The sequence below is a fragment of the Gymnoscopelus microlampas genome (assembly GCF_963454915.1).
Source record: "Gymnoscopelus microlampas genome assembly, chromosome: 18".
Classification (NCBI taxonomy): Eukaryota; Metazoa; Chordata; class Actinopteri; order Myctophiformes; family Myctophidae; genus Gymnoscopelus; species Gymnoscopelus microlampas.
The window spans coordinates 5417095-5432433 of record NC_139955.1 but is presented as its reverse complement, the minus strand read 5'-3'; the positions used below and the strand labels follow the sequence as shown (position 1 = coordinate 5432433).

General features: G+C 41.4%; 1 protein-coding gene across 1 annotated transcript in view; it reads right to left on the bottom strand.

The window, feature by feature from the left end:
- The window catches only part of unc5a (unc-5 netrin receptor A), a gene marked incomplete at its 5' end in the record, with an annotated part of 423634 nt that overhangs the window by 96828 nt on the left and 311467 nt on the right, over positions 1–15339 (bottom strand). The window contains one exon of the mRNA XM_084040981.1: positions 14723–14887. Within this exon, the coding sequence (XP_083897107.1) occupies positions 14723–14887 (165 nt within the window). The remainder of the gene's footprint in view (positions 1–14722; positions 14888–15339) is intronic.

Here is a 15339-nt window from a genome sequence, read left to right as displayed (position 1 = left end):
TGGGCGGGATTCGCGTGTCCGTCGTCCTTCCCTACTCGAAACTAGCCGAAACTAATTTAACAATAGCGTCCGCGGAGCAGACAAAACCACGGAAAGATATTCACATTTGAACTTACTCTTTCATCATAGAAACAAGTGGGCTTATAACCAAAACGATCCATGTTTTCTGGGAGAAGTGGTGTTAGTGTTCCGTGTAGAAATGTTATCTAGTCGGAATGAAAACGCAAGCTCACCACCGGAAGTGGAGCGGTGAAGGCAGACTTAAACCCCGTTTCCTTGCGCACATGTGCTGCTTCGGCATTGTCCCAGAGTCACACTGAGGAGCAACGAACAGCAGAGGTCGCTGTTTTTCCTTTTCAGTGTGTCTCTGGGTTCCGAGATTGATTCTGGTCAAACAGAGTCAGGGTGCTGATGTTGTGCATGTTGGCTCACTGGAAACACTCTGCTACACCAGTGGGTCTACAGTTGGGGTCCAGGGACCCTCATGGGCTTCCAAATGGCCCCTTACGGGTGTGTAACTCTGAGAGTGTACAAATGGAACCAAATGGGTCCATTTGGTTCCATATGTACACTCTCAGACTTATGGGGGTCGTGGAAACCACTGTGCTAGACTAAATGGAACAGAGCCTTCATTAGTATCATTGGTAACACCTGTGAAGGAAGTGATAATATGGCTGCTGTGCATAGAGCCTATTATAGGAAAACATCTTCAAAAATGTAAAAAGACGTGTCGATTGCCGATCTACTATACCAGCTCACAACGTGCACATGCTTGTAGATTGGCTATTTTAGATATTTGCCGCACATCGATGTACATAGGGCTTAACCACTTAAAGCCATGAGCCCTCAGGGCTGTATACTAGGGTCTTTTCTGTTTTCTGTTATTGTGGGGGAAAACTTTCGCCGAAAACAGCCGATCGACAAGCTCACGACGCGTTGCAACGCTGTGAGCTTGTCCATCTGCTATTTTCCTGCGAAAGCTTTAACCACAATACGGACACTGGGGTTTGAGTGGTTAATAAGAGAGTGTGAGAGAGTGATGTTTCATGAAAAAAAAATCGATCTATTTTTAGAGATACGTAGGTGTACAATTACAAAAAGATTTAGACATTTAGAGGTCAGGTTTACGGGTTAGGGTTAGAGTTATGCCTGATTTATACTTAGGTGTGAGCCAGTGTCGAGCACCGGAAAACATATATACGCAAAATATACAGTGGTGTAAAGTAACTAAGTACATTTACTTAAGTACTGTACTTAAGTAAAATGTTGAGGTATTTGTACTTTACTTGAGTATTTCCAATTTCCAATACTTTTACTTCTACTCCACTACATCTCAGAGGCAAATATTGTACTTTTACTCCACTACAATTATTTGACATCTTTAGTTACTAGTTACTTTTCAGATATAAATTATTACATTATAAAACATACATTTACCAATTTAGCCCTATTTTATACAGAGGCTATTTGAAAATAGCCGATCTACAAGCTCACAACGCGTCGCATCGCGCCGCGTTATGAGCTTGTAGATCTGCTATTTTCAAATATTTAGCACTTTTACTTTTGATACTTTAAGTATATTTTGATGCCAATACTTTTGTACTTTTACTCAAGTCAATTTTGAATTCTGGACTTTTACTTGTAACAGAGTATTTTCATATTGCAGTATTGGTACTTTTACTTAAGTAAAACATTTGAGTACTTTTCCCACCACAGATATATATTTTCGATGCCGTCCTAAAATGTTGATGTCCTCACAAGTATAGTGAAACAGTGTGTGTGTGTGTGTGTGTGTGTGTGTGTGTGTGTGTGTGTGTGTGTGTGAGAGTGAGAGTGAGAGTGAGAGTGAGAGTGAGAGTGTGAGTGTGAGTGTGAGTGTGAGTGTGTGTGTGTGTGTGTGTGTGTGTGTGTGTGTATACGTGTGACGGATATGGACGGCAGCAGAACAGCTAAGGCTCAAACTGCAGTGATTATAATGCTAAATCCCATTGGGAGAGAATGAGTGCCGTACGGCTGCTAATAGCCTGCAGACATGGATGAAGCATGCGCTTGTTGCTGACGGGGCAGAAACCTTGTATCTCCATATTTCAAACTTTTTAAATGTTTTTATTTCCCGTAAATGAATGCCCTATGTATACTCCATCATACAAGCACATAAGACTTAGAGAAAATAGGCTATTTTTTCATGACTTTTTAACCCATTACAACCGGGAATTAAGCATCTGTGTCATCTTTGATTTTAGCGTTGGCTCTCCAAAAATAGCAGATATACAAGCTCGCAGCGCGATCTGATATTTTTGAAAACATTTTGAATCATTTTGAAGTTTTTTGAACACAAATCTTCTCTTCTGGGGGGTCTCCCTGACACAAAACATTTTCAGACGGGGGGGTCCACCACGGCCAAATATTTATATCAATTTGGGGGTCCGTGACACAAAAAAAGTATGAGAACTACTGATTTAGAAGGCGTTTGTACTGTAGAATCGGCCCCAGGTCTTAAAGTAATAGTAAAAAAAGTTACAGTTTTGGACATACGAGGTTTCCACCCGACAGTGACCATGCTTGTTGCTGACGAGCCAGAAGCCGGCTCTCCTCTGCCGGTCTGCTTATTACATGACTTCACACGGCCATTGTCTACCGAGGCACATCTGCACACGACAGATTGGGACCGAGGATTCTTCGGTGGCCAGCACTCTGCCAGTGCACCGTCAGTGTTTACTTGGGTGTGTGTGTGTGTGTGTGTGTGTGCGTGCGTGTGTGTGTGTGTGTGTGACGAGCAGTGTTGCCAGATTCTGTGAGAGAAACAAGCAACCAGGTCTAGGAAAACCAGCCCAAAAGAAGTGACTATGGGCCACACGAGCACTTTGAGATATACATCAGCTATTTGAAAATAGCCGATCTACAAGCTCACAACGCGTCGCGATGCGACGCGTTGTGAGCTTGTAGATCGGCTATTTTCAAACAAAACCTTGCGGGGAAATTATGATAAGCAGATCTGGCAACCCTGGTGACGAGGGGTGGGAGAAGTACTGATTTGTTACTTAAGTCAAAGTAGCCAACACCACAATGCAGAAATACTCTGTTATAAAATAAAAGTCATCCATAAACATTTCTATGAAGATAATTCAAAATGTGTCAACTTTCTAAAATAGGAGATCTATAAGCTCACAACTCACCACGGTGTGCTTGTAGATCGGCTATTTTCAAATAGCTTAAAGGAGACAATGAATTTTACTTTTTTTTTTCTTTTTTGGGCTCCCCAGTGTCTCTTGTACCCCAAAAAATATTTTTTTTTAACATTAAGTCATTCATTCTCATTTCAGAGATTTTCAGAATGGGCGTGTCTGAACAGGCCATCTCAGAATGGCATGTTTGCTTACATCACGAAACTTTCTGCCCATGTATTTTGACAGACAGAATTGCTCAGTAGCACCCCTCTGCCCAACAGGACGTTTTGGTATTGCAGCTTAAAGTGCTTTATAAGCCTGAGAGAATTGACTTGGGATGAGTATATCTGAGTGTTGATTTAGGCTCAAACCTTTTGAAAATGGTTTGAGGGACATACACCATGTGATATTAAATATCATTTTTTTTTTTTAAATTCATGTTGTGTCTCCTTTAAGTATAGAATAGGGCTCTTTATATTAACTAGAGGGCCGGCTCTCACGCCTACGTTGCACTGCCGATCCGACAAATATGCCCATTTATGGAGATCTCTGTATCTGTCAGTCCTTGTCCCTTGTATGGCCATATATGGAGATCGCTGATGTCATCAGTATATGGCCATATGTGAGCCTGCCCCTATTGTGCCCATATTTGGAGCTGACTGATTTGTTTGCGGCTGACACCATGACGACACATTGAGGTTAGACAATACACTCCATATTTGGGCGTATAGCTGCATTGGGAACTCCTTATATGGTTATGACTGCGTCAAAGTGACGTCAGAGGTCCAGCCGCCCCTCCCATTAGCCAATGGGAGGGCCAATTTTAATATAGGATATTAAGATACTAACAATCTAACTAAGTAGTAGTGGAGTAAAAAGTATAATATTTGCCCCTGAAATGTAGTGGAGTAGCAATATAACATATCGAAAATGGAAATACTCAAGTGAAGTAAAAGTACTTCAAAGTTGTGCTTGAGTACAGTACTCGAGTAAATGTACTTAGTGACACGTCAGTGGGAGGGGGGGAGGGGACTCATGACCTTCGATGACGAGCTGAGAGAGCGTCCTGAGCCAACACACGCACGCTAACACACCAGCACACACAAACACACACACACACACACACACACGCACGCTTTGTGCGATGAAACCAAACATGGCATCGGATCCACTACATGCCGTAGAAGCCTGTTTATCTCCTCGTCCTTTGTGACTAGAGGTCTCTCACCGTGCACATACACACACACACACACACACACACACACACACACACACACACAGTCTATCTGTCGGTGTTAATCGGGTGTATGAATCATCATTTATTTTATTAGCCCAGTGGCCCGTGACGAGCGCAGCCCCGCGTTTAACCCTGTGTTTGCCGCGCAGATCGGTGACGTCTGCACACTATTAATAACTTTAATAACAAGTGCTCGATCTGTGAGGTGATGTGGCCCTGGGATACTTCACATTGTCAATGTCGGGTGGGAATCTTGCATGTCCAAAACGATTCCTTTTTTATTATTATTATTTTATTTTTAACCCATTAAGACCTGAAGCCGATTCTACAAATGTCTTCAAATTCCAACAGTATTCTGAAAAACGCATGTTTCTATATCAGTGGTTCACAAACCTTTTCATGTCAAGGACCCCCAATATGATATGTATTTAGTCGCCGACTCCCATCTGAAAATATGTTGTTCCAGGGACCCCCAGAAGCAAAGATTTGAGAAAAATAGCAGATCTACAAGCTCGTAACGCGGCACTCGTGCCGCGCTATGAGCTTGTATATCTGCTATTTTTGAATAGCCAAAGTGTAAAATAATGCTTTTTAGCTCAAATCAAAAAATGACAAAGATGCGTTCCAGGTCCTACAGATGTGCCACTTCAAAACTTCACACGTTACTGTTCTTTCCCTGAAAGTCCCCTGAAAATGCATTTTTTTCCCTCCCTTTTCTGCCCTTAAAATGCACTGTTTTGCCCCTGAAAAGAAGTTGTCACTACACACCCCCGTTTCCCTTCAACAGACATCCATATACATGAGAACAAAAGAATGTGTGTTTAAGAAGGTGTCAGACTCATTATGAGGCGAAAGGTGATTTGACCAGTTGCTCAAATTAATTAGCATCATAAAAGCAGTGATCATCAAAATAATTCAGCATTTTAAATGCCCTTCTTTGTCCCTCTTATTGCCCTGGGAATCCCCTGAAAATTTACTGTCTTGGCGATGGCAGGACATGTGAAGTTTTGAAGTGGCACATCTGTACATGTCGTGAGCTTGTAGATCTTCTATTTTCTGCTTAAGTTTTCATCCAGAACATGGATGCTGGGGTTTAATGGGTTAAACATAAAAAGTTGAACTATGGAGATACAAGGTTTCTGCCTGACAGCAACGATATCCACATAGAGCTTCATACTGTTCCTGTTGGACAGCAAACATTGCATCTCCATATTTCAACTTTTTATGTTTGTGTTTTAAATGAATTAAGTTTCAAGTGAAAGTGGTTAAGTATGTCTGCGTTATTAAAAATAAATATTGAACCAATGAAAAGTATTAAAGCTATACTAGGTAACTTTTTCAAAAAAACTAAAGTTAAATCGTATATCTTTTGTGAGTGGCAAATGTTTCACAACTCCCACTCCATGAATTTCACCCCCGAAAGCCTTTTATAAACTATTTTTTTAATCTTCCTGCGAAAATGACGCCATCCGGCCGGAAAAACGGAAACGGAAATGCACCGGTTTCCTGTTTGGCCAGGAACTACCGCGCTAATAACAAAAAGGAATCTCACGCTGACACCGACAGTATAGGATTTGAAGATGGAAAAACAACAGCAAAACAAAACACAGCTCACGGTATAACTAAAGCTCCAGTGGCTAAGAGAAACGATGCGCAGATAGTAGTATAAAACAACTAAAAGAACGCTATTTGAAGCGCTTCCGCCTTCCGGTGAAAACGAATGGAATTCTGGGTAATGCAGGACTCCGCTAAACACCTGCAATGACGGTAATGACCAGCAGAGGTTGCTAAAAATTGTTATTTTTGGACCTACCTTGTATTGCTTTAACAAGAGCTTGTGACTAAATAACTTCTACTACATTGGATCCATTGGAACACAGGTTCTTGTTTTCACCCATTTCCTGAAAAGTGACGGTTTTGGACATTAAAGGCTTCCGCCCCGCGGCGACATTATCCAAATAGAGCATAATCCCTTCTTTGATATCCGTGGGGGAACAAACAGAACTGTCTCTTTCATGTCCATCTGGGTGTTGGAGGACCTGCCGTGACTCTTTACACTGGGCAGCCGGCTGGGCTCACACAGGCTGGGGAGGAGAGGTGACGCCATTTCTAATCCTGGCAATGTGGCACTCCAATTGGGGTGCCAGCAGCTGAGTGGTCGAGGTGTGGTGGAAAAAGTACTTGAATCTTTTACTTAAGTAAAAGTATCAATACTGCAATGTAAAAGTACTCTGTTACAAGTAAAAGTCTGGAATAAAAAATGTACTTGAGTAAAAGTACAAAAGTATTGGCATCAAAATGTACTTAAAGTACCAAAAGTAAAAGTACTAAAATATTTGAAAATAGCAGATCTACAAGCTCACAACGCGTCGCATCGCGACGCGTTGTGAGCTTGTAGATCGGCTATTTTCAAATAGCCTAGGTATAAAATAGGGCTAAAGTGGTTAAGGTATGTTTTATAATATAATAATTCATATCTGAAAAGTAACTAGTAACTAAAGTTTTCAAATAATTGTAGTGGAGTAAAAGTACAATATTTGCTTCAGAGATGTAGTGGAGTAGAAGTAAAAGTATTAGAAATTGGAAATACTCAAGTAAAGTACAAATACCTCAAAATTGTACTTAAGTACAGTACTTAAGTAAATGTACTTAGTTACTTTCCACCACTGTGTACCACACAGGCACACTGACAGCGAGTCCCCGGGGTTCGATGCCTGGGCATCATTGCATAATTGTACCACTGTACTATTTTGCAAACCGTTGATAAAGTATTCAATCAATCCAACAAAAACCCTGTGTCCTGTCTCTCTACACTGTGGACTACCAATACAGGCGTGTGGCCCACATTAACCCATGAACTCATTCACTGCCTGAATTATTTCGGGCCGCGTTTGCCCACTGCCAAGATTTTTCATTGAAAAAAAAAAAGTACTCAGGAGCCGAAATACAGAATTTTTAAGTTTTAAGTTAACAAGGACGTGGATGGGAGTCTAGATCTTCGAAAAATCATATCTCCTTTGTCTTTGGGTCAAATTTAAAAATAAATAAATGTTTTAGTCGTTCTAGGCAGGCAGGGCTTATGGGACAAAAGTCGTTTTATAGTCGTTCTAGGCAGTGAATGAGTTAAGACCTGGAACCCATCTGTGTCATTTTTAGATTTGAGCAAAAAAAAGCATAATTTTACACTTTGGCTATTCAAAAATAGCACCGAGTGCCGCGCTATGAGCTTGTAGATCTGCTATTTTTGAAAAATTGTGAAAATGTGTGCAATTCTTTGAATATATATATTTTTAAAGCAAACATTTTTTACCTCAAATCTTTGCTTCTGGGACCCCCTGGAACAGAATATTTTGAGGTGGGGGTCCGCGGCCAAATACATATCATTTTGGGGGTCCTTGACATGAAAAAGATTGAGCGCCACAGATATAGAAACGTACGTTTTTCAGAAAACTGTTGGGATTTAAGAGACATGTAGAATCGGCTTCAGGTCTTAATTGTTTAATGCATTTCTTTTGCATTCTCACTTGCATTCTTAATGCAGGTGAGAATGCATTGTCGTTGGCAAATGAAATATTCGTCTGGTCAGGCAGCAGATGCATACATATACACACGCGCACACACACACACACACACACACACACACACACACACACACACACACACACACACACACACACACACACACACACACACACACACACACACACACACACACAGACAGACAGACACGCACGCACAGGTGCCAATTCCATGGGGTGCTTTTGGGGCCCCGAGCACCCACGGGGAGAATGCACCCGATAGGACTGTTCGTATGCAGCAGTCGGGCGGTAATGTAGCATTGTAGGCTAACGCGCGCACGGCGCATGATGTCACCGGTCGGACACCGCGTGTTAAGTCTGAGCATCGTTTCGGTCATTCAAACCTCTCTGTAATCTGAAAGGTCTGATTGTTCATTCCTTGTGTCAGTTATGTTTTCATCATCAGCCAATCAAATTGTAGGGCTTGAAATGTACTCTCTCTCTCTCTCTCTCTCTCGTCTATTGCAAAAAAACAAAAACAAAGCCTACATCTCGTCTCAGTTAGAACAGTGGACTGCTAATTCTTTAAGGCCCCCAGATAACTGGCAAAAGACAACGATTTGAATCATGACATAACAATAACATAAAGAAAAAAAAAACTAAGAGTCATGGGTGGTGAACTTTTGAGATTTCCAAGAGGGCTCTGACCCAGAAAAGGTTGAGAACCACTGCATTAAGGGGTTAAAACGTGGTCGACATACATTTTGCGAGGGATCTATTTGCGGCAGAATGCCACACACACACGCGCACACACACACACACACACACACACACACACACACACACACACACACACACACACACACACACACACACACACACACACACACACACACACACACACACACACACACACACACACACACACACACACTTCTTTCTTGCGCGTGCGCCACGAGCAATAAGCTTAACGACACACTTCCAACGGGTGTGTTTTCACAGCTGATCTGATCTGTATGCAGTGTGTACGCAGTACTCTCTGTACACGGTGTAATGATTACTCTACACACAATGCACACAGTATATATACTCTGTCTGGTTGTTGTGATTTTATCAGCACAAAGAGGAGGTTGTATTCTTAGCTCTATTAATATGTCAGAGACGAGCTACAACGTCACTGCAGGCGAGAAGACACTATAGCAGCCAGACATGCCTGAGACCTGGGCTAATTCCAACTAATCCTATATATAAAATGACATATAGTCTACTATGAGACCTGGGCTAATTCAAACAAATTGTATATATAAGGCCATATATAGTCTACTATGAGGGGTGAGGCAGGTCTGAATAGAGGATTCTTTGATCAATACCGCTCCCTGGTGAAGGCGGACACCATCCCTTATGAAATTTACTAGTCGATAAGGTCACGGGAGGATAAAAGATGAGACCGACTCCGCTGCGGTAGGAATCTATATATATGTGCTTTTGGACACAAAAGCCCTCGGTCACGTGGCGTATCGACGCCCGCAAAACGCCGACACAAAAAAAGATGTCTGTGACTATTTTTGAATCTGCCTAACAGAGCTGTTACATGGATAGAGCAATGGCACACAAAAACAAGTTCCAGCCAGACTGCCTGCTGTGACACAGTACAGCAGTACTGAAATGGCATACCAGCTGTGCAATACGTTGTATTGTACTTTATGACCCTGCTGGCATGCATGTGGGGCAGGGTATTGTATTGTACAGTAATAGCTCCTGTTTGTCTGTTTGTCTGTGAACAAAATAACTTGAGAACGGAAGGGCGGAAACTTTTCATGAGACTTTGTGGGAACTACCAGTAAGCTTTTATCAATACAAAAAGAAGATGTGTAGATCAGCTACAATTGGTCAAATTCATTAGTTTGATTAACCACTTGATCGTTATCCAAAAATAGCAGATCTACAAGCACACAACGCGTCGCAACTAGGGCTGTGGAATCGTTTGCTATCTCACGATTCGATTCCGATTCTTGGGGTCACGATTCCGATTTTTATCGATTTTTTCAAAATATACGATTCTCGATTCAAAATCGTTTTTTTTTGATTCAAAAGCGTTTTTTTTCCCGATTCAAATGCGATTTTTTTTCCGATTCAAATGATTCGATTCAAAACGATTCTCGATTCAAAACGATTCTCGATTCTTGATTCAAAACATAGATACATTTATGTAACTTTTATAATCGTAAAGGTTTTATCAACTGATAATAATGTAAACACACAAAGGTAAATCCAAGATCGTCCCCAAAAAAAAAAAAATATATATATTTTTTTGATTGATTTAAAAAAAATGAGAATCGATTCTGAATCGTCCAACATGAGAATCGCGATTCGTATTCGAATCGATTTTTTCAAAGAACAGACTGGAGAAGGGTTTTTTCAACGTTTTTCAGGCCAAGGACCCCTTAGGTGATACATAGACGAAGCAGGGACTCCCTTCTACATAATATTGCGTAAAATTGCTTTGCATATTAAACTAGGCCTTCTGATCTTTTTAATTTTTAGAAAGCCTCTCTCTTCTATTCTGTCATACAAGCTGGATGGTACTGTATGTGTATGTGTGGTCTTGCATAGAATTGTCAAGTTTGTTCATCTCAGAAACTAATTCTGCCAGTTATGTGAATGTTGTGACCTCTGCACCGTTTTAAAGAATAGATGCAGGGGTGTTTCAAGGCCATTCAATCCGGGAACACATCTGTGTCATTTCAAGATTTCTTTTGGATATTAAAAATCACACCCAGTGTGAAGTGAGCGGTGATATTTATGAGTTATTAATTTCATCACGCATCTCGGTAGCCAATCACAGCACGTCCTGCGAAGTGACATGCTTACATTTTTACGGGGCCAGAGCTCAGCTCTGGACCTGTATTGTTATTGGCAGTATTCTGTCTCTTCTTCTTCTGCCACTTTTCGCAGTTCTGGCTGAACCGTGCAGTCGCTTTTTACGAAACTCGGCCATATGGTAGATGGTCATGAAAAACGATCAAGAAATAATTCTCACAATCTTTCGTCCAAAGGTGGCGCTATAGCACTCAATTGAAAATGGCAACTTTGAACAGGTACTCATGCCCTGTTTGACCTAGAGACATGAAACTTGGATACACATATGCGTCTCCTCATGCTGAACAACTTTCACCCTCTGACTTTTGACCTCTGACCTTTAGATCTCCCACCATTTTGAATTATATGAAAAACAGTCATTGGCTCCTAACTTCTGCATTTTTTCACTTATGGAAAATCCGTTGGAATTTTTGTAGGCAGAGGTCCAAAGTTCAAGTGTTAAACGTTTCGTGCAGATTGCTCAAAAATCCCAGGAGGAGATAGATTTTAACTATTACAGTTTTATGAAAATTATTCATCTGTGCCTAAAACATACATGCAGACTCACATTTCTTTGAAACTTTGCAGAAATGTACAGGGTCATTCCAAATATCACTGAAACCAATCTTACTCCAATTGGCCAAAAGGGGGCGCTATAGCACTTTTTTTGAAAAGGAAGACTTTAAACAGGCATAAGTCATGCCTCGTTTGGCCGAAAGTCGTGAAACTTGCTTACACATGTGCCTTGACTCATGAGGAACACACGTATCGATTTGACCATTAAGCTCCGCCCTTAGATTTTCCGCAATTTTGAGCAGTTTGAAAAATACTTGTTTTTGCCAGTTCTGGCTTAACCGTACTGCATACGCTTTTTACGAAACTCGGCCATATGGTAGATGCTCATGAAAAACTACCAAGAAATAATTCTCACACTCATTCGTCAAAGGGTGGCGCTATAGCACTCAATTGAAAATGGCAACTTTGAACAGGTACAACTCATGCCCTGTTTGACCTACAACCATGAAACTTCGATACACACATGCGTCTCTTCATGCCCGACAACTTTCGTGGTCTGACTTTTGACCTCTGACCTTTAGATCGCCCACCATTTTGAATTATATGAAAAACAGCCATTGGCTCATAACTTCTGCATTTTTTCACTTATGGAAAATCCGCCGCTTTTGTTTTGTCGGCAAAGGTCCTAAGTTCATGTGTAAAATGTTTTGTGCAGATTACTCAAAAATCCCAGGAGGAAATAGATTTTAACTATTGCAGTTTTATGAAAATTATTCATCTGCCCCTAACACATACATGCAAGACTCACATTTCTTTGAAACGTTGCAGTAATGTAGAGAGTCATTCCAAATATCACTGAAACTAATCTCACTCCAATTGGCCAAAGGGGGGCGCTATAGCAATTTTTTGAAAATGCAAACTTTAAACAGGCAAAAGTCATGCCTCGTTTGGCCGAAAGTCGTGAAACTTGCTTACACTTGTGCCTTGACTCATGAGGAACACATCTATCGCTTTGACCAGTAAGCTCCGCCCTTAGATTGTCCGCAATTTTGAGCAGTTTGAAAAACACTTAAACCCAGGATTTTTCAGCTATTTGCGTGAAACTGTATCATCTGTGTGATCTCCTTTTTCACAGTTACTTATCTGTTGGGCCAATGGCGTCTCCCTTAAATGAATGCCTCACAATCTCAAGGTCGCCAGTTCAAGCCTCACTTGATGCAGACTTAATTTAAGTTGAATTGCAAACAACATGACTGTATCAATGAATACATGTGCAAATGGTAAAGATAACCTGAAATGCTTATTTGAGAGTACGTTTTTTCAACGTATGACATACTTCATTCTGAAAATAGCTGATCTACAATCTCACAACTTTTCATGGTTTGTGAGCTTGTAGATCGGCTACTTTCACTAGTTTTGGTTCTGAGGAGATGTACAATTTCTTCATTGGTAAATGGTTTGTGAACGAGTGATCTTAGTGTTAGTGAAACAGGGGCTTGGTTCATGAAAGAAGGCAAGAGTTTATGATCTTCAACAGACAATATGAGCCTGGACAAAGCTATAGCACTATAGGTAGTGTTGCAGCCTATTAGTCTGAAGGTTGAGAGTTCGAATCCTGTTAATGGCAGTAGGTTGAGATGTCCAATCAAACCATTATGTTTCCATCTCTCTCTCTCATCAATCTATTGTTTCCATGTCACTCTCTCTCTCTTCAATCTATTCCGTTTCCATGTCTCTCTCTCTCTCTATTCACTGGCCCCGTATTATCGCTGCTTGCAGCTATATTTTACATTATTATTCATTTCATCATGCGTCTCGCTAGCCAATCACAGCGCGTCTGCGAAGTTTGAAGTTAATTTCATCATGTTTCTATACAAACCCATTGTAACTTCAAACTCCATTTTAACCATGCTAAAACCCCCGTCCTTGGTTCTGGTGACTGATATTATCCTTCTAACACGCGAGGAGAGATTTTCAATAACTTTTTTCATGTATTTTCAATATTTTTTTGGAAAATGAAAAAAATTAAATACAATTACTTTTTCTTAATTAAAAACATTAAAAAAGTTATCGAAAAAAACACGGTCCCCTCACGTATTAAGAGGGCTGGATGAGTCACCAGAACCAAGGACGATGAATCGATGAATCTAACATGTTAAAAATGGAGTTTGAAGTTATAATGGGTTTGTATAGGAAAGGGGCATCAAATATCTAAATACTGAATCAAGCAACTTAAAAACTGTCTGGGGGGGCTCACAAAAGCCAGAGTAGAAGTTAAAATTACCCTTAAAAAAACATTTTTTTAAAAGTGAAATATCCCTTTAATGGGCTAGGCATAGGCGGTTGGTGACCGCCCCAAAATTAAAAAAAATACAGTCTCTAGCACTGGCAGGTGAGTGCACTGCCAGTCTGTACCAATGAAAAGATCAAAGCAATCAAAAGGCAATTTAGAAAGAGCAAAGATGAGGAACAAAGGAGTATATGTGTACAATATAGATGTGTTTTTATGGACATTTTTAAAATCATCCGTCTGTCTGCGGTTGCTTTGAAAAGTTCAAAGCCATCAACCAGCAATTTAGAAAGAGCAAAGATGGTAGAAAGATGACACAAAGTACAGAGATGGCCGTGGAGATAATCAAACTCATTTCCGAGGTTACAGGTGGAAGTGGCTCAGGAAGTAGAGCGCGGACGCTTGGGTTACTTTTTGGCAAAAACAACCCACAGTCAACGGCCCACAACTATGGAACGGATTATCGCGGCGGCGCAATTTTTCTCTCCGATTCTACGAGACCCCCCCCTATACGTCTTTTAAAGCGATCCGCGGGTGGATCAAAGGTTAGTGAAAACAAGGGACGTGCACAGATAGACTCTAGGTGGTGCTAGAGCACCTGCCCTTTGCCCTCTTGACCAGAAGTGCCCTTTTGAAAAAAAGAAAAAAAAAAGTGTTTTTTTTCCCAGTTTACAGCAGGGGTCTTCAACAGGGGGTCCGGGACCCCTAGGGGGTCCTCAGAGTTACTACAGGGGGTCCGCCAAATCTTTATGTGACATGATTTTTCTTTTTACCATAACCACTCGAAACCTAGCATCCCTTTTCTGAGGAGAACTTTAGCCAAAACTAGCAGATCTACAAGCCCACAACGCCTCGCGCTGCGAGGCGTTGTGGGCTTGTAGATCGGCTAGTTTTGGCAAAGAGGTATAGGTGTAGAGGGAAAAAAAGAGCAGACCAAGTCAACAAAAAAAAGTATAATTTACTTGAGCCACCTGCCCCTCAAAATGTCTGTGCACGCCACTGGTGAAAACACTCGGAGAGGCAGTGGCTTTAAGCAAACAATGGTTTCATTTCTGGCAGTCAAAGGGTTAATGGGTTAACAGTGTAAATGTGTGGGTGGTGGTGGTGGTGGTGGTGGTGGTGGTGGTGTACTCACTCTGAGGACACTGTTCACTGGTACAGTTGAGTGACTGGAGGTCCAGGCCCTGGCAGTCTTTGCCCCCGGTGCCAGGCGACGGCTGCGTACACTCTCTGCTCCGCCACATGGAGCAGTCTGCGCCACACGCCGACCATTTACTCCACTCGCTCCACCCTCCGTCTACTGGAAACGCACACACACACACACACACACACACACACACACACACACACACACACACACACACACACACACACACACACACACACACACACACACACACACACACACACACACACACACACACACACACACACACACACACACACACACACGAATAACAAGGGTAAGCACACAGACACAAACTTTCGACCTGGGCCACCTGGGCCAGTGGTGGAAAAAGTACTCAAATTCTTTACTTAAGTAAAAGTACCAATACTGCAATATAAAAATACTCCGTTACAAGTAAAAGTCCAGAATTCAAAATGTACTTGAGTAAAAGTACAAAAGTATTGGCATCAAAATGTACTTAAAGTACCAAAAGTAAAAGTACAAAATATTTGAAAATAGCCGATCTACAAGCTCACAACGCGTCGCGATGCGACGCGTTGTGAGCTTGTAGATCGGCTATTTTC